Source organism: Equus quagga, chromosome 5 (assembly GCF_021613505.1).
Source record: "Equus quagga isolate Etosha38 chromosome 5, UCLA_HA_Equagga_1.0, whole genome shotgun sequence".
NCBI lineage: Eukaryota > Metazoa > Chordata > Mammalia > Perissodactyla > Equidae > Equus > Equus quagga.
In genome coordinates, this window is record NC_060271.1 from 34,057,594 (window position 1) to 34,076,260 (window position 18,667).

General features: G+C 49.9%; 2 protein-coding genes across 19 annotated transcripts in view; one reads left to right on the forward strand and one right to left on the reverse strand.

Annotated features, from left to right (window-relative positions):
* On the reverse strand, positions 1–8,161 carry UBXN10 (UBX domain protein 10). Of its 4 annotated transcripts, none has more exons than XM_046663576.1 (2): positions 8,113–8,161; positions 1–2,967 (listed from the first exon to the last, which is right to left on the reverse strand). In XM_046663576.1, exon 2 carries the CDS (start codon positions 2,950–2,952, stop codon positions 2,116–2,118), a length of 837 nt encoding a protein of 278 aa, XP_046519532.1. In that variant the 5' UTR covers positions 2,953–2,967; positions 8,113–8,161; the 3' UTR covers positions 1–2,115. The 4 variants fall into 4 exon arrangements, with proteins under 4 accessions (XP_046519532.1, XP_046519535.1, XP_046519534.1 ...); XM_046663579.1 differs by lacking the exon at positions 8,113–8,161 and adding an exon at positions 6,158–6,178; XM_046663578.1 differs by lacking the exon at positions 8,113–8,161 and adding an exon at positions 5,474–6,126.
* PLA2G2C (phospholipase A2 group IIC) overlaps positions 7,510–18,667 on the forward strand; it is a 22,414-nt gene continuing 11,256 nt past the window's right edge. For 8 of the 15 annotated variants that reach the window (XR_006888879.1, XR_006888878.1, XR_006888881.1 and 5 more), the window contains exons 1-3: positions 7,637–7,912; positions 15,984–16,098; positions 18,455–18,599. Coding sequence is in view for 10 of the 15 variants with exons in the window: in XM_046663586.1 (XP_046519542.1) it covers positions 16,059–16,098; positions 18,455–18,599 (185 nt within the window). In the remaining 5 variants the exon portion in view is untranslated. Of the gene's footprint in view, positions 7,567–7,636; positions 7,913–8,344; positions 8,429–8,856; positions 8,976–12,480; positions 12,766–15,512; positions 15,581–15,983; positions 16,099–18,454; positions 18,600–18,667 lie in introns of those variants that run through there. The other 7 variants (XM_046663581.1, XM_046663580.1, XM_046663587.1 and 4 more) reach the window with 7 other exon arrangements.

The window sequence follows — 18,667 nt, forward strand, 5'->3', positions numbered from 1 at the left end:
TCAGTTTCACACAAACCGGTTTTTATTGTTAGTATCATCATCTTTTGTCCCCCCAAAAGCGTTTATTAAGGTGGTTCAAATCTAGCTTTATTCACATATCCTAATATGTTTCTATGCTTTATGCCTTCCGTTGTTTTCGCCACCCCCAAATTCTAAGGTAAACAGCAGCAGCAAACCCCGAAGTGTGGAAGATTCCAACCCCTTCAAACATGCTCCATTGCACTGAAGTTTTCTAAAGATTTCCTGCCTCGAGCAATTACCGAGTCCCAGGTGGGTGGGAGTTTATTCTTACCACACAGGAGGTGTGGGTCTGTGGGAGGCTCTTCCCCCTGCTCCTGCATCAGAGGCAGAGTTAGGAGCTTGAGTCCTGGCTGGGAGGTGGAACTCCTGTACCGGGAGGACCAGACTCGAGCCACCAGGCCCTTCTGCCAGGGTCACTGATTGGGAGAGGTGGCCAGTTGCGTGGGCCTGCTCAAGGCACTGCGAGCCCCAGCCGACCTTGGCAGGCAAAGGAGCAGCTGAACAAATGGTCTTAAGAAGTGGTATGAAGGATGGTATTAAGAAATTTCATGAAACATTTAGGAATAATCTCTTCTAGAGTGATCTGGCTGGTGTGGGATGCAGCCAGGACAAGGAGAGCCTTCTTCAGAGGAAATGATGGTGGTACTAATCTCCATGGCTAAGTATCGATCTGCTGGGAGTCACATTTCCAACCACATCCCTTATCTATGCACAAGATACACTTGTTGCTGAGGCAGCAACACTGAAAGCAACCCAGAAAGGACTCCTGCCTTCTCTGTGTACACAGGAAGTGGGGTCCATAGCAGTACTTGGGGCTTTGTGATGGTTAAGCTTGGGGGGACAAGTGTTCCCTACTCTGAACGGTGATTTGGCCATAAAGGGGATCCAGAGGAGAGGTGGCACTCTTGCTGAACTTACAGTACAAGAGAACTTTGGCAAACTGTCCACGTCACCACCGCAGAGTTGGAAAAACAAGACTCTGTGGTCTTCAACACAGCTCCAGGCTAAGGCAGTCAGAGGCACTTCACGCCCATCAACCAGACTCGGGCACATGGTCTCCCAGCACAGGGACAGCAAAGTGACACCAAACTGAGGCGCCGTCCTCCTCCGGAGGATTCTAAATCAGAGAACAGGGGCACTGTTGTCGCTTCAGGGGCGCCTCTGTGTTTGAAGTAGGCGAGACACTGAAACTGGGAGATAACACGATGTACCCACAACCAGATAAGCCAAGGAGGCCTTGAGTATAAACTTGCACAGACTTAGAGCCTTGTGCATTTTAAAAACAAAAGATTCCATTACTGACAAAAGCAAAGGGAATCAGATTACACCGGCTTTTCTCAGCTTTGGAAAAATTTTGCACACAGTGAGTACCTACCAAAAGTTGTAAAATCTCGTCAGTCTCTCTTAAAAAGTAGCTACTGTCTAATCCACAGTTGTGGTAGCAAGTGACTTTCCAGCTCTCAGACTACTTAGCAATGTTGATGTGCTGGCGTGTTTGTATTAGCAAAAGAGCTGCTCTTTCCTCTGAAGCCACCTCACACAAACAGTAATCCCCAAAAACCTCGACACGTCGAGCCCAGCAAAGGGGCTCCTTCCACGAGAGGGTCAACCGCCTGTTTCTCAAAGATGCTTGCAAGAAATACAAATGCCACGTCGACATTTCCTGAACCCTGGTTATTTACCAGACTAGAATCCTCTCTGGGAAGTGTTTAATCCCGCATCAAATACAGAAAGGCAAACCATTGGCTTCAAGAGAGTGAGAGTTCATTGTAAAGGCAAACAGGTGCTCCAGAGGGACCCAAAACTCTGGAAAGGAGAAGGCCTGGTCGCAGCTGTTTCAGGAACCGCCGCGGGAACTTGCCAGTTCATCCCAGTGGTGGAGAGAATTTAACAACTGGAAGAGAATCTTCTTAAGGCACCCAGTGCCTGTGCAAATTTCACTGCTTCAAAGGAGATGCTGTGAAGACAAGAGTCCCAAGCATCACAGCCACACCAGGTTCACATGGCACTTCGAACCAAGCTGCCTGGGAGGCCATGGCACCCGAGCACGCTCCTTGCTCAGAGACCCAGGACCCCAGCTGGGTGGCTGCAGACTCATGGCCACCCCTCCCCATCTTCCTGGGAGATGCCCAGCACCGACTTGTGGGGGATTCTGCACTCTTGCAGAGATTTGGTGAGGTCAGAGAAACGTCTCCTGGGCACCTCCATTGTTTCAACGCTGCAGTGTCGGTAGCTGGCCTTGTTCTTGTGCTCAGCCACAGCAACAACGGTCTGTAAGTTGTCGGTTGGCCGGAAATGGCGTACAAACCTTCGACCTGAGGGTGATCTGACAGCAAGCAGCAGCCTTGGCTCCTGATCTGATGGTTCCTCCAGGTCTCCAGGCCCGGAGGGGTTCTGTCTCTTGGTTTGGACAATGAATTTCCTCTCCGGGGAACGAGCTCGGGCTCTGGAATCTTCTGTGCTCGTCTTCCTGGTGCAGGACTCCTCTCGGTACAGAGCCTGGATGCCGCTCAGCTGCAGTGAGCCAGCCTTTTCGGCCACGGTTTCCACAGCCCTCTCCTCCAGGGTCTTCCTGTTGATGGAAGGAAGAACTGGGTATTTATTGAGGGAAGACGAACCCCCGAAGGACACCTGCTGCGGCAGCTCCGGGACCTCCTCAGGAGCTCCCTGATTCGGAGATTTGGGTGCGCAGGCTCCTGGTTTCTGGCTGCTTGGCAACTCATAGGGAATGGCTGGAGGCAGGGAAGGCGGTGTGCGCTGAGAGCCCACCTCTGCGCCCTGGGATTTGTGCAGACTGGGCCGCGTCCGTCCCTTGGCGGACTTGGGCCTTATGACGTGCATGTCTGGCTGCCAAACGAAGCTGTCAGCCGCTGTGCTGATAACAGTGCCGCATTCAGGGGGGGTTATGTTTACAGGAGCTTCTGTGGCCATTGCTTCTCAAGACCCCTAAAAAAGCAGGAGAAAAGAGAGAAGGTCATCGATTAAACTTTCTGGGACTTCTGGGTCCGAGCCCTTCACTCTCCAGGTGCCAGAATAACCAACAACCAACCAGCCGCTATCGGTGGCAGAAGGCTTCTCTGGATTTTTGGCATCTGGAGAGGGGCGTCAGTTGCAATTCATTAATTCATTTCAGCACTTGGAATTTACCAATTAACCAAAGTCCTTACAACTTAAATTATTCGAGTGAGGAAAGACCCACAAGTAAATCGATATTATCAAAGAGTAATAAGGAATGAGGAAAATAAACAGAACCTTGGGACCAAGAGTGACTAGGGTGGGAGACTAATTCTTATGCTTATTGGGGGAGCTTCCTTTAGGCTGAGAGACCAGAGGAATGAAAAGGAACAAGCCATGGTCCAGTCTACGGGAAGGGGTCAGCTAACTTTTTCTGTAAGTATCTTCAGATTTGGAAGCCACGTGGTCTCTGTTCCAGCTACTGAACCCTGCCACTGTAGCATAAGAACAGCCATACACAATACATAAACTAACGATTGCAGCTGTGTTCCGATAAAAAAAAAACTTTATTTCCAAATCTGGCCCACAGGCCATGGTTTGCCCACCCTTGACCTAAGGGGCAAGTTTCCAGGCGAGGGGAGAGCAAGGGCAAATCCCAAGGCACAGCCGGGCTTGCTGTGCTCTGAGGCATCTGCGGGCTCCGGGGGTGGGGAGCCCCCATGCGTGGCCTGTTCCCTCCCACTGACATGGAGGCAGAGAAAGGAGTGCTCCCGGTAGCTGCCTTTGCTTAAAAGAGCAAAAGCAACGCTGTTAAGATACTAGGCAGGGAAACAGACTCAGCTGCACTCGAGAGCTGAGAGGCAGATGACAACTTCTCCCCGCACCCCATCTAAGGAGCTTCTTAAACAGGCACTGCCAGCGGCTCCGGTCCAGGGTTCACTGTGGGAGAGGCACCCTCGGTGACTCCCATTTTCCCTTTCTCCCTCATTCCTTTTCTGACTCTTTCCCCATCTTCCCATAGCTTGCCCTTACTTCAGGTTCCTTCCTACTGTCTTTTCATTCAGCCTTGCTAGGTGGCTCTGAACAAATTACTTTAACACAACATCCCTCCACTGCCCTAACTTTGCCACCGGCGGGTTTCGGGGAGAGGAGCAGGAAGCCCCTCTGCGGACCCGCCCACTGGCCAGAACTCAGGGAGATGCTCAGGTTCCAGACTGGGGTCAGCAAACCTTTTCCGTAAATGGCCAGAGAGTAAATATTTTTGGCTCTGTGGGCCATATAGTCTGTCATAACTACTCAGCTCTGCCCTTGTAGTGTGAAAGCTGCCATGGACGGTATATAAATGAACAAGTGTGGCTGTGTTCCAATGAAACTTCGTTTACGGACACTAAAATTTGAATTTCATATAATTTTCATGTGGCACAAAATATTATTCGTCTTTTGATTTTTTTTCAACCATTTAAAAATGTAAAAGCTATTCTTAGCTCACGAACCACACAAAAATGGGTGGTGGGCTGGATCTGAGCGGTGAGCCATCATTTACCAAACTCTGTCCTAGCCCAGCTCCAAAGGGGACTCTGGGCACAGGCTAATTCTATAAATGTGCGAGCCAGAAAAGCAGAGCAATTGCCCCAGGGTCACAAAGCCAGCTAGCGGCAGAGCATGAAACAGAACCCAGGTCTTGTGACATCTGGTCCTGTTCTTGAGGACTGGGCTTGGTGTCTCCCCAGCACTTATCATTTTCTGTCTTCCCACCTACCTTGTAAACACTTTGGGGGCCTCCAGACTTGGATCTCCCAACAGGGTGCTCATTACCAGTGACATCACATGGAAGCATGTTCTGAAGTGTGGCGGGAGGCGTAAGCATTTCTCTATGCAGGCCCAGAACTGCCAAATGAGATCTCCCCCTCTTTCCTCGCCATTTTGGTGGGCCCTTCACTGACACGGTTACCACCAGCTCCTCCTCCCCATTCCTGGTTACATCCTTCCCAGGACACTGCCACGTCTTGGGCTCCCCGCCTCCCTCTGAATCCTGACCACTACTGTGACTGCTGCTCTCTCTGCCACAAGCTGACCAGGTCTCTCCCAGCCCTCTAAAGACCTTCTGGTAACTTTCCAGTGCCTCATGGTCCCCAAGAAGCAGCGTGTTTGGGTGCAAAGGACACAGCACCTGATGTCATAAGACCCGAGTTCTATTTCAGGTTCTGCCAAGAGCTAGCTATGTGACCACGGGGCGATCATTCTACCTTTCTGCTGCATCACTTTCCTCAATGACAGAATTGGCTATATCACCTAGAAGACGTTATTTAAACACCTCTGAACATCAGTCTCTTTATCTGCACCATGCAGACAGTAATAAGAAATAATGCAGGTAAGGCTGTAAGCACCAGGCTTAGGACACAGCCAAGGCTTAATTAAGTGGTAAGGCTTTTTTCCTTTTGTTTTTGTTTTTCTGTTTGTTGAATGCTTTCTATAATTTTAGGTCCAAAAGTCTTACTTGTTGCTTCAGAGCTTTTTCCCAGGGCATCCTTGGTGGCTGCATTCCTAGTCACCTCCAACCAGATGGGTAAATCAGGGCACTGGTGCCTACCCTGCCCACTGCGCAGAAATGCCAGAAGGTTGGTTTCAACGAGCTCCTGCCTATGAAATTGCCTCAAAAATGCGAAAGAAACGCTTTCTAATAAATTTCTTCTAATTCCACACTTTAATCCTATACTTACCTCAAATTCACTAACTCCAAGCTACCTCCATCACCCAGTCCTGAAGGATGTCATTCAAGCCTCTTAGCTTTGCACTCTAACATTACATTCTGTGCACATTATCATTACTGCCTAATTTTAGGAAGCATCCTCTTATTTCCCACTAAAACCACAACTAAACAACACACAGTAGCCCTACACATGCCTGAAGTCCTACTCAGTTCAAAATCTACCCTCTCTTTCTTAACTCAAAGGCCTGTTTCCCGATTCTGCTCACAGACTGAGTCTGTCCACATTTTCCACTTCTCCCAGTCTTTCACACCCAATCTGGCAGCTGCGAGTTCAGGAGTCTTCTCCTTGGCATCCAAAAAGCCTGCCCAGCTCCTTGTTAATTTAATCTATTTTCTCATCAACTGTGAAGAATGTGTTTTTTTTTATAAACATATTTTAGTTTTACTTGAGTTCTAAAGTCCCTCACTTACAATTAAGCAGCTCTGCACTTGAACTCAGGACGGCAGGAGCAGGTCCTAATTGTCCAACCGTTCTGCTAAGACAAGCTCCACTGGGAAAGCGCCTCCCCTCTAGGCCTGCCCTCCCCTCCGGGGAATGGCTATTAATTTGCCACAGCTTCGACAGAATTATCACAGACTTGGCTTCCAACTCCCACACAAGCCTCAGGAAGGCTTGACTGTCAGCAAGTTTGGTAACTTAGAAACCTCTTCCTTAACAACTTTGATAAGGAAAGTCATGTGTTCTCATAGGCTCTCTGCGGGGTTATTTTTAACAGTAAAACTTGAGTATGTGCATGTACTTTCTATACCTTTTGGTACTATATAATTATCCATGTTCAGGGGGTGTCATATTCAAGACACCCTGGTCATAAGATAACATGACTGGGAGCTGGCTCAGAGGAAAAAAAAAAAAAACCTCAATTATGACTAATTCCTATAAGCCCACTCATGGTTATTTAGAGACTAACACCTCCTTCAGGTAAAACCGTTCCATCGAACCTGCTTTCATAACCCACTGCCTCCTCTCGAGCGCGGGACCATCTGTTGCATGGAGGGAACACCAACTCTCCCCAGCCTCTATCTCACGGAGAGGGGAGGGCACGGAAACAGGTGTTTGGGGACCTGGACCAACTCACACCTTGGGTCCCTGACTCTGCCTGCCCCCCTCAGTCCAGGGAGGCTTCTACAGCACCCATCACTGTCCCTGCTCAGCTCATTTCACCACCTCTAGGCCTGGCAGACTCTCAACCACAAAGTGATTTGACAAGATCTGGGCGTAGGCATCCATCAAGCTGCCAGCTGAAGCAAGTGGCCTGTTTACTTAAACATAATAGCTGCACCCCCGAGGGCTGCTAGGAGTCAGGAAACAAACATTGATAACTGTTTCCAAGGAACCGCCAGAAGGGCAGGTGCCCACTCCTTCAGACTAATTGCCCAACCAACTAGAAAGAAGGAAACATTGATAGGAAAAGCTAAAGCCATATTCCTGCTTTCCAAAGGCACCCACCTCCCACCAGAGGGGCAGCTCACCCTTTCTCACTCACAACCTAAATCTAAATTGACAGTAAATGCAATAAAATACACCCACCCACATCCCATCTGCTGGTATATACCAAGGATGCATGCATTTGAATTGGTCTTTTAAAACTGTTCATCAGTTAATACCATCCCCTGCCAATGCCCCCTCCTCCTCGTGAGGCTCAGGATGAAAACACTCAGAAGAACCAACAGGAGATGGTAGCTGGCCTGAGAATGAGAAAACTTTGGTACCATTCCCAGTTCCACCCGGGCTAATGATTAGAAGGCACTGTCCTATGCAGAGTGCCACATTTAAAAGGGGGAGTGGAGAAATTGGACCACAAGCCACCAAGTGATCAAAGGTTTGGAAAAGGAACTGGGGATGATTCCAAAGGTGGAAGGGTGGGGGGGCAGCTCAATTATCTCCACGGCCTGGCAGCTCTGGAAGGAAACAAGCTTAAGCAGTAGAAGGACGGCTTTGGGGGAGGGCAAGAAAGGCATCCAGAAAGTGAGAGTTGCCTTGGGTGAAAGAGGCTTGGTCTGGGGGAGGCTCAGATCTGGTTCCGGTCTCTCCGTGTGACAGGACATCCTGCTGTCCCTCTGGATCTGTGCCCTCGTCTGTACTGCCCAGCCAGGAGGGCATGGCCCAGCGCTTTCCTAGGCCCTCTGGCTTCCGCAGAGCCCAGCAGGTGTCCTAATCCAGCAAGGGTGAGCTCTGGCCAGGCTGGCTTTGCCCCTGGGGAGTAGCCACTTCTCTCACGGGCCCTCGCCTGTCTCCTGGGGTTCGCCACAGGGCGGGGTCTGGAGATGGCCATCGGGGCGATGTACCGGGGGAGGTTGGGGGGGGGCTCGGATCCACCTCTCTGGGACCCTTCCAGGCCTCTAGAGGGAGGCCGGGCCGCGCTCACCTCGCAGCTCGGCTCCATCCGCCGCCGCCGTCGTCGTCGCCCTGCTCCGTCCTGCCGGTAAACAGCCCGGGTCTCCCGGGCAACCGCGCTGGTGGGGGGCCACGTGCTTCCGGTCTGGCAGGATTGGCCTGGCCTGGCCTGGCGGGGTGGGATAGGGGGCTGGGCGCGGGGGCGGAGGCCGAGGTGGCGACAGGGCGCCAGTTGGTCTCGCTTGCCTGCCTGGTTGCTCACCTCCGAGGGGAGAGATCATCAAGGAGGGGAGAGCCCTGGCCTGGGGGCCTGAGGGAGGGGAACGGTCTCGCCTGACTCAAACCCGGTTTGTGACCTTGAATCTTGAATCGGGCCCTGGTCCTCTCGTGTCCCCGGCTTTCAGATGAAGCTGCTAGACTGGTTTCTGTGAACCCTGGAATCTGAGTGGCTGCTCTTTGGGCATCTGAGTTCAGGATCACTTGTCTGCCTTTTCTGTCCTCAGTGCAACCCTTTCCACACCAGTCCCTCGTCCTCCTCCTTTCCACATCAGCCTCCCGCTGCCAGGCCACATCCGGAACCAGCTTATCAACCACATCTGCTTTGACTCTCCAACCATGACCTCTTGTACTTCCAGCAACTCTGGTCACTTCCACCTCATTTGTCTTTCAACATCTTCCAGACTCCAGTCCATGGCCCTCTGCTTTCTCCCTGCCTATCAGCCTGCTTCTCCCCGATCCTGTCCAGTCCGTGGTCGGTTGCCTCAGCCAGTCTCTTGAAGAATCCTCCATATGCCCTTGTCCTGCTGTCTCTCCATCCCTCCCGCCTGATGGAACCCCAGTCAGTCCACCTACACCCAGGTGCTGAAGAAATGGTGACCAGCCCCAGACGCTGAGGTAACGGGAACGTGATCTCCAACCTCAATTGGGCATACAACCCTATGCAGAAATCCTTCCACTTTCCCCAGCTCCGTTCTGTCTCCTTTCTCCTCAGTGGCTCTTTCAAACCTTGTCCTCTCTCCTGAAATTGCCCACCTCTGCCCCCTCTCTCCTCCCATTCAGAAGGCATCCTTCCTCCCCTCTTCAGAGAGAAGCTGGAAGCCATCGTATGGGAAGGCTGTCAGCTTTCTGCCAGGAAACTTACAGACTTGTCTACTTTTGTTTCCTTGCTTTCCTCCTTTCCTCTGTTCTAATGGGAGGGAACCATCCTCTGATTCTGTCCAAGACTGACTCCCTTCCACGACTGCCCTGAAGCCTGTTCCCTGCCACAGGGCCTGACGTACACACACCCTTCCCATACTCCAGGCATTTGCTCCTGCTGTCACCTTTGCCTAGAAGATTCTTCTTCACCCCCCCAACCCCTCCTCTCCTTCCTTTGCCTAATGCCCACTTGCCCTTCAGATCCCAACTTAGTGGATGAACACTTTCTTGCAAAATGGAATTAAGGTGGCTTCAGGAGTCCTAACTGGACTATTGTCTGCCAGGCGCTGTTCTAGATTCTTGGAATATGCAGATGCATAATTTAGTGACTATGTTATTGAAAGGTAATGTTAGTAGACATTCAAGAGCCGTATTATCAGAGGAAAGAATTAGGATTCATTACCTGGAATTGTGGCAAACTATTTGCTGTCTTGTCTATCTCAGACGCATGGACACAGGATTGCGACAGAGCACAACTCTGACCCTCCTATGAGATGTTCACAGTTGGTTGAGAAAACACATCTCATACCCATAGAGGGTTACAAATCAGAGTATTTTCAATACATTTGAGCCAAGGGTGGAAGAGCAGGCACGGGCTGGACGTGATTATGTGCCAAGTGATTGGCAATGGCAGAAAGTTCTTTGGGGCCTGGAAAGGAGAGAATCCTTTCAATGGTGTTGTTTCCGCCCATCTCAGGAAGGAGGCGCCTGATCCGTGGGAGCTGCTGGCGAGGGCCTGGGCTGGGCAGGGCTCATGCTGGGTGGCCTCCTCGCCTACCCTGGATGTCCAAGGAGGCATCTGAGGCCCCAGGAAGGTGCAGGAGCTGGAGGTTTGAGGATCTGATGGTTTTGCAGCTCGGTGCTGGTGGCTTATTTCTTGTAAATGATTCTGTCAGAAATATCTAAGCAATGCACTTCAGCCTTTCAACGCCCACCCAAAAAAGATGAAAGTGGATTCTTCATCAGCTATTTTAATATCACCTAAGAATTATGCAATCTTCTGGAAAATCAAATTGGCTTCTCATCCCTTTTGTGTGTGTGTGTGTGTATGTGTGTGTGTCCCCACATGGGCATGCAGTGAAATGGTACTTATGCCTGAGGCCTGTTGAATATTCCGCAGTATGTGCCTTTTGCTCTCCGGTGCCACGTAATGCACAGTCCCGGGGGCGGCTGGAGGGAAGGAAAGGAAGCTGGCCAGTCAATTGCTGTGCCCACCTGTTCCTTAAAGAGACAGCTGACTCTGCTGTCCTTGTCCCTCCTTAGAGAGGGTGTCTTCACAGGAGGAACCCGATAATGCCCGGTCTCTGGCACACACGCACAGTGGATTCTTAGTAAACGTGGCCAGAGGTCACTGCTCTGCCAGCTTAGATGTGGACTCACCCTCCTTTCCGGCCATGGTTCCCTCTGCTCCCCAGCTCTCTCCCTGGGCATCAGTCACCTTGTTCCCCAAATGGGCCCTCAGCTTTTCCGTCTCCAGGGTCTTTGCTCATTCCTGCCCCACCCTGCTCCCTTCCTTGAAGTTAATCCAAACTTACTGATCCTTCAAGGCCCATCTTAAAAGTCATCTCTTTCATGAAGGCCGTTTCTGACCAGCCCCTCTCCCTGTACCCCCAAAACTCATGTGCTTTTCCCGGTTCCTTTGGGTCCAGTAGAACAGTCCCAAGAAAGCAACTGAACCTCAGGGCCCCCCAAATTACTGAGTGGTAGAGCAGTTTTAGAACCCCACCCGGCTGATTCCAAAGCCCATCCTGTATCCCAGACCCCTGTCCCCACTCGGCATTCCTACATGGGACTTTATCTGTACCTGCCTGCTGCACAGGTCATAGGGGTTGCAGCCATGGCCTCTGGAGTCAAGGCTTGAGTTCGAATCCCGGCTCCGCCACTTGCTAGCTGAGGACCTTGGGTAACTGATTTAACTTCTCTGAACCTCAGTTTCCACATCTGTAGAATGGAGATGATAAGAATAGGATTGTTGCGAGGGAGAAATGAGATAACATGTCAAGGTCTTAGCACAGTGCCTGGCACATGGTAAAGGATTGGTGAAGGTTAACACTCATCCTCATCCTGTTTCCGTCTCCTTGTGGGCGGGAACTTGCCTGTGCCTGAGTCTCCTGCTTTGCCCACACAGTGCCTGCTTCGTGGTAGGTGCTCAGTAAATGAGAATTAAATTATGATGATGGTGATGCTGATTCCACAGCCGGCTTTTCTACTGAGAGATCCAGCAAAGCTGCCGTTGGTGACCCCACGAGGATTTCTGGCTTGAAGTCTAAATGACCTCCCCACAGGCCGGGCTGAAGGCAGAAGCGTCAGCTTCTTAGCAGCTTGTCCCCAAAGAGCATTTGGCCTCTTTTTGAACTAGTGACTTCTAGATTTTGGAGTCTATACCCAGTGTCCTCCTCTGTCTGTCCTCGATCCCATTAGACATGTTGATTGAGATGATGGATAACCTTCAAGCGGAAGGTCGACTGGATGGATACTCTGGCAGAGAGGCCAAGAGGCTGGCACAGTTAGTCGTGCCTCCTGGTGGATCAGCGTCCCGAGGGGACCTGCAAGGGGAAAGATTCTGGATAATGAAACTTACCCCTTGAAGTACCACAGTTAGTTTTTTATTTATTATTTTCCCCATTTTGTGAGAAAATATCCAAACTATATTGCCTACTGCCCAGTCTTCTTAAGCAGAACATATCAAACACCGCAACTCACCTTGGCTACTGTTGACCAAGTGCTTTCGCCTTCAGGAGCTTGTTGAGTCTTGCCTATGATCCGTAGGGGGCCAGGGTCATTGTCTCCACCTCACAGATGAAGAAGCTAAGGCTCAGGGAGCATAAATGGCTCTGCCAGGAAGTGATGGAGCTCTGCTCCAACCCTCTTCTCTAATATAGATCCGGAGTTATTTGCTCTCCACCTTTGCAATCTCTTGCACAATGCAACATTTTCTTGGTCACTAGAAGTCAATAACTGTGCTCCAGATGCAGGGCTGGTGCCGTGGCTGGAGCTCTCTGCCCCTACACTCAACGGCCCCAGGGTTTGTAAGCTTGATCAGTTTTCGTTTTAATCATTGCTCCCTCCCCTTTGCCTTCCTACTACGAGCAGCCACTCTAGCTTCACTCCTGTTCATCTTCTGGGTCTGAGAAAAAGAGGCTTATGCCTCATTAGAATTGCGTCTAAAAGAAGATGCTGTGGTGTCTGCTTGCATGCTCGGTTTTTGGATGTGTTTCTCAGCTGTGTTTTGGATAAGAACAGTGCTTGGCTCACCACCCGCAGGTGAGCAGGAGGACTGCCAAGGGGTTAGGGTGATGCCTTTGTGGTCAGACACACCTGGGTTAAGTCCTGTCTCTGTCAATGTGCAGAGAAAAGTACTAACTTCTGCCGGCCTCTGTTCCCTCATCCGTAAACTGGGGTTGATCATCTACTCCTCACTGAGAGTATTGAAAGAAGATTCAAGGAGATAACCCATGTGCTGTGCTTAGCCCTGTGCTGGTTCTCAGTAGGTTGTAATTTTTGTTTTTATTTCTGTAACTTGAAGCATGATAGGACTCTGATCATTCATTCATTCATTCCTCAAACCTTTATGTACTGCCCGTCTCTCTGTGCCTAGTTTCCTTATCTGTAAATTGAGGATAATGTCTATCTAGCTGGGGGATGTAAGGACTTAATGAGTAAATGTATGTAAAATGCTCAGAAACTGTGCAAGATATAAAATAAGTGTGAACGAGTGTTACCCACCATCATCATCAGTACTAGTTGTGCTAGATAGATGCTAGGTGGACAAAATAAATTGACCTGTGGCCTACGGATCTTGCAGGCTCTTTCCTCCTTATTTTGTCTACAGGAAAAAAGCCAACCAGTGATTCCTCACTGTCTACATAAGATGGATTGATGAGTCTGAGAGGGCATCTTAGGGACCTGCCAACTTGCTGGTTTAGGGGAGTCCATGCCCCCATCTCTACCACGTTCTCACCCCTCATCCCATCTCTGTGCTCTCGGTTTTGGTTGAGCACAATCCAAAGCACCCACAAATGGTTAGTCAAGTGGAGAGAACCATGTTCATCTCACCTAACTCATAGCCGTGAAGGTCAGTGTCTGTGAAAGTGCTCTGCAACCTTCAAAATGCCACACGGACAAGAGGTCCAGGCAGGGAGCCTGGCGTGGTGCAGAGAGCACTGGATCTGCAGTTAGGTGCCAGAGGTTGAGTCCTGGCCCTGCCACTTGGTAGCTGTGTGGATCTTTTTCAAGTCACTTCTCCTCTCTGAGCCTTGGTTTCTCAACTCTCAAATGAGAAAGTGATAGTCCCCACCTGGTAGGGTGTTGTTGTGGTGAGGTGGGAGCGAGGAGTAAATAGGAGCAGAACACGAATTTAAGGTTCAAGGCCCCCACAAACGCTGCATCCTTTTGGAGGTGAGTTCACTGCTCCTTCCACTGAGCTCAAAGGCATTTATTTACACAACGACTAGAGTAATGCTCATCACTACCCGGGCTTAAATTGTCCTTCCTGGACATGGACTCTGAGACAAAGAAGTATATTGCCGGGAAGCTTCCAGGAGAGACACCTGTCAGGAAGTAAGGAAGGCAAGATTGAGGGGAGGAAGAAGATGACCCACAGAGGGAGAAGCTGACACACAGAGAAACTGACGCTCAGAGAAACTGACACTCAGAGGGAGAAGCTGACCCACAGAGGGAGAAGCTGACACTCAGAGGGAGAAGCTGACCCACAGAGGGAGAAGCTGACACTCAGAGGGAGAAGCTGACACACAGAGGCAGTTGCTGAGGCCTCAGCTGGTCCTCCAGGGAGCTCTGGGGCTGGGATGGCCTTTCAGAGCTGTCCTGAAGGAGAGCAGGGATTGCGCCTTAAATCTTCGCCTCAGCCAGGCATTGGCTACTCCTCCCCTCCTCACCAGGAGGGGTCATAACCTTTGACTAGACTGTTCCCTGGAGCAGAAGCAACTCCCAGGAGCAGCTGATATTCCAGCCCTGGAGAGGGGACCTGCGAGGCACTGTGCTAAGCATTCCAGAAACAATGGAAAACCAAACGTAGAACTTCTGCCCGCATGGGGCTCGTGGTCCACATGTTTTCTGTTGACCCATTTCGTCTCTCCAGCAGCTCGGAAGCCCTCCTTGGGCCAGAATCTTGTCTCATTGGATGAGCGGAGAGTTGGTCCTTAATAAGAGCCCGTAAAATTTCATTACCGGTAACGCACCTGGGTCCCTTTGTTTGTCTCCAAAGTGTCTTCACCTGCCAGTTTGAAAGATGTGCGTCCCTTCTTCATGGACTAAACCGTCACATGCTTATTTTTTCAGACTCAAAAGAGAAAAAGGAAGCCAGCCTGTAGAGATGGAACCTAATTTAGAAACATCTCGCACAGCATTTGAAATGAAGGCTGGCTGGGACCAGGCCTGGTCAGGGCCCAGAAGCTCAGCATCCACCAGAATTTTGCCAAAGAGGGCAAAAAAAGAGCAAAGGTGTCTGATGAACTCTCCAGGGCTCTGCGGCAGGAGGCTCATTCTGCAGAGTGTAAATCTAGCTGGAGCTCTGCACCTGCCAAATCCTCTAGGCTCAAGTGAGCCATTGTTCACACTCCAAGTCCTGAGTTATCAGATTTAGTCTGATGTATGATGGGCGCATAAAGACCACCTGTATTTGAAGAGAGCTGTTGACTGACCCGTGGGGCCCCCGCCCAGTGACGTGGGACCCGGAGCCCACGTTCTCCTCTGTCCTCCTGTGGTAACTGTGCCGAATACGGCTACCACTGCCGTTGCTGACGGCAATCAGAAGGGTGTGTCTGCCTGTTCCAGCATTTATAGTACAAAGCCGTTTACTTGTGTGGTTTCAGTTGGTCCCCCAAGTCTGTGCAGTAGGGCGCTACGTGAGCGCGAGGAAGTTGTCCAAACTCTCCGGGCCTCAGTTTCTCCACCTCTAAAATGATTATAGAGCTTCTCGAGTTATTGTGAGGATTAAATGTTGTAATACCCGTGAAGCCCTTAAAGAAAACAGCACTTGGTGTATAGCAATTTCTTATTAAATGTTTGAAATTACTGGTGGGTAATTTTAGTCTCACTTCATGGGAGAGGAAACGGAGGTTCAGAGGGGCTAGGTTTATGAACAAGACGCCTGGGCATCAAGGAAGGAAAACATGAGGACCGACGTGCAAATGGGGCTGGACTTTCCTGTGCTGGATCTCCATGACGAACCCTACGCAGTCACGTGCGGCATAACGACATTTCAGTCAACAACAGGCCGCATCTACGACTGTGATCCGTGAGATTAGTACAGGTGTGCAGTAGGCTATACCGTCTAGTTGTGTGTAAGTACACTCTGTGGTGTTCCCACAACGATAAAATTGCCTAACGATGCATTTCTCAGAACATATCCTCGTCGTTAAGCGACACTTGACCGTATACGCCTTTAAACTTGGGAACCGGGGGAATACTGACTCCTCAAAAGAAAAAAAAGGTGAAGGGATAGTGTTGCCAAAGAAAGAAAGTTAAGAAAAAAAACCACTTGTACTTTTCCAGCTATTGAGCCCTTTTTATCTTTATATTGAGGTCTAAATACCAGAAGGGGTATCATATTCAGAGACAATTAGTTTGAGAAAGCTCTCTTTGCTCTGAGCCCTCCACGGGGGGGGCTTTAGAAGCCCTGCACTGTGGTGGGGGCTTTGCATCCACACAGCCTTGCCTCATTTTGGTCATTTCCTCCCCAAACAGGAGTTCAACTGGCAGACCCCTCCGGAGCAGAGGAAGGGGTGATCCTGGCACCTTGGCCCCGTGGTCTCCTCGGGAATGAAGATCATTGGTGTTCTCGTGATCTTCGCCTCCTGCTGTAAGTGGCAAGCAGCCGGGAGAGCTCCAGGGTGCCCTCCTGCCATCTGGGTGCCAGTGTCTGGGGCAGCCCCTCCTGAGGCGGCATGGGGTGAGGGAAAATCATGGGTCACTGAAAAGAGAATCAGAAGTGGAACAGGCCCCCACGAGTCCTCCTGCTTCTGTTTCTTCTGCAAAATAGGCTGATTCGAAGTCTTGGGAGCTCACAGAACTTTTGGAAAATCGAAGGTTACTCACCGTTTGCTTAGAAAGGGGGCATTTGACTGCCGTTTCACCGCGCGCAGCCCCTTCCGGAGTCTTTTTGGTCCTTTGGATGCTGGTTGCCTTTATTTAAAGTAATGTAGATTCTAGAATTGAAACGCAGGCATGTATCTAGCTAATTGAGGAATGATTAATTCTTGACTTTCTCACGGTGACTTATGGAATAATTGGTAATTATAAGTCATTGCTACCAGGAGATCAGATTACAGACCTCTGCAAAGTGAAAGAGAACTTACTAGGAAACAGTATTGGGTCTGTTGGGAAACTCTTTGACTCTGGTTTTATTAGTTTAGTAGAGATTTGTCTAAATGCATTTTTCTGTCTGTTTCGGCTGCATAGAAATAATTTTAGGTCCCTAAGTCAAAATGTCAAAAATGGGGTTCCTATTTTCCCTTAGTCAGTGGTAGACTTCAAGTTTTCACGATCATAGTGTGGGGGGACCTGTAGGCAGGAGAGCCGCCTCTGCAGCCCCCACAATGTGCCCTGAAAATCGGTGCCTGACTTTGTTTCCAGGGGCTGCTCAGGCAGCAGTGACCACTGCTGGGCTGCGGCCCCCTCTGCGGTGCTTTGTGACGACAAGGCATCCAGAACCACCGTGTGAGATGAGAAGGCTCCTGGGAAAATTTCCCCAAACCTTCTGTCTCTGGTTTTCTTCTTCAAGTTCATGTTTTTATTTTATTTTTATTGCAAAATATATATGCTTGTAATTAAAAAGTCAAATAAGTGACTATAGAGTCCTTCGCAGACCCCAATCTTTTTTTTTTTAAAGATTTTTTTTTATTTTTTCCTTTTTCTCCCCAAAGCCCCCCCGGTACATAGTTGTGTATTCTTCGTTGTGGGTTCTTCTAGCTGTGGCATGTGGGACGCTGCCTCAGCGTGGCCTGATAAGCAGTGCCATGTCCGCGCCCAGGATTCGAACTAACGAAACCCTGGGCTGCCTGCAGCGGAGCGCGCGAACCTAACCACTCGGCCACGGGGCCAGCCCCCGCAGACCCCAATCTTTTGCCCACACCCAGATGTGGCCATTCTGAAGAGTTTGATATACATGCCCCTAGGCCTTCGCACATACACATTTCGAACATTTAATAGAAAAGTAATACACGCTCAGTATAGAAAAAAATCAAATTGCATTAAAGTTTATAAAATAAATGCTGCCTGTTATTTTCTCCACCTACTTCCCTAAGCCCATTGCCTAGAGATAGTGCTATTAAAAGATATGTTTTTAAGACATCATTTAGTTATTATCCTCCTGTCAGTGGATGTGTGGGTAGTTTCCAGTTTTTTGATATGACAAGTAAGCTGCAGCAAACATCCTCATATATATTTTTTCTCCCCACTTGCATAAGCATTTTGTAGAAGTAAAAATTGCTGGGTCCATGTATATTTGCCATTTAAAAAAATGGACTCAGGGCATCTTTTCTGCCCCTTAAGTATTTTGTTTCTCCAGAGAGATTGTAAATGCCCCATTATATCTGTAGGGACTGGCATTTCTGCTTTGAACTTTTCCCGTTAAACTTTCTCATCAGACCTGGGGTGTTTCTGCCTAAGATGGTGTTCGTTTGTTTGTTTTTCTTAAAGATTGGCACCTGAGCTAACGTCTGTTGCAAATCTTTTTTTTTCCTTCTCCCCAAAGCACCCCAGCACATAGTTGTATATTCTAGCTGTAGGTCCTTCTGTTTGTGCTATGTGGGACGCCGCCTCAGCGTGGCCTGACAAGCGGTGCCATGTCCGGGCCCAGGATCCAAAACGGTGAAACCCTGGGCCGCCGAAGCAGAGCGTGTGAACTTAAGCACTCAGACATGGGGCCGGCCCCCTGTTTTTTTACTTTTGAGGGGAAGACTGTAGTTGACAGTAGACTGTTGCCCTGAACATCGTGGAAACTGGGTTCTCATCCTGGGCTAGCAAGAAGCCAGCTGTGTGATGCTGTAGATCCGATTCTGTTTTCCATTAAGGAGGCTGATGATCCCAGCCGTGCCCATGAGCCGTATGGGGGGGGTCTCCTGATGGGCCCGAATGCAGAGCCCTCTGGTCAGGGGATGCCAAGGTGTCATGGTTCTCATCGGGTCTTTCCTTCTTCCTTATTTTCTCGTTGGCAGTGATGGCCCCCACCCACAGCAGCTTCTGGCAATTTCAAAGGATGGTCAAACACATCACAGGGCGGAGTGCCTTCTTCTCATATTACGGATATGGCTGCTACTGTGGGCTTGGGGGCAAAGGGACCCCCGTGGACGACACTGACAGGTGAGTGCAGAGGCTCCAAGGCCTCCTGTCATTTGATTCGTGTTGAAATCCATGCTTGAAGTGAGAGC

Bases quoted from the DNA above. Each gene is read 5' to 3' on its own strand.
- UBXN10 (XM_046663576.1), bottom strand. From the start codon at position 2,952: ATGGCCACAGAAGCTCCTGTAAACATAACCCCCCCTGAATGCGGCACT.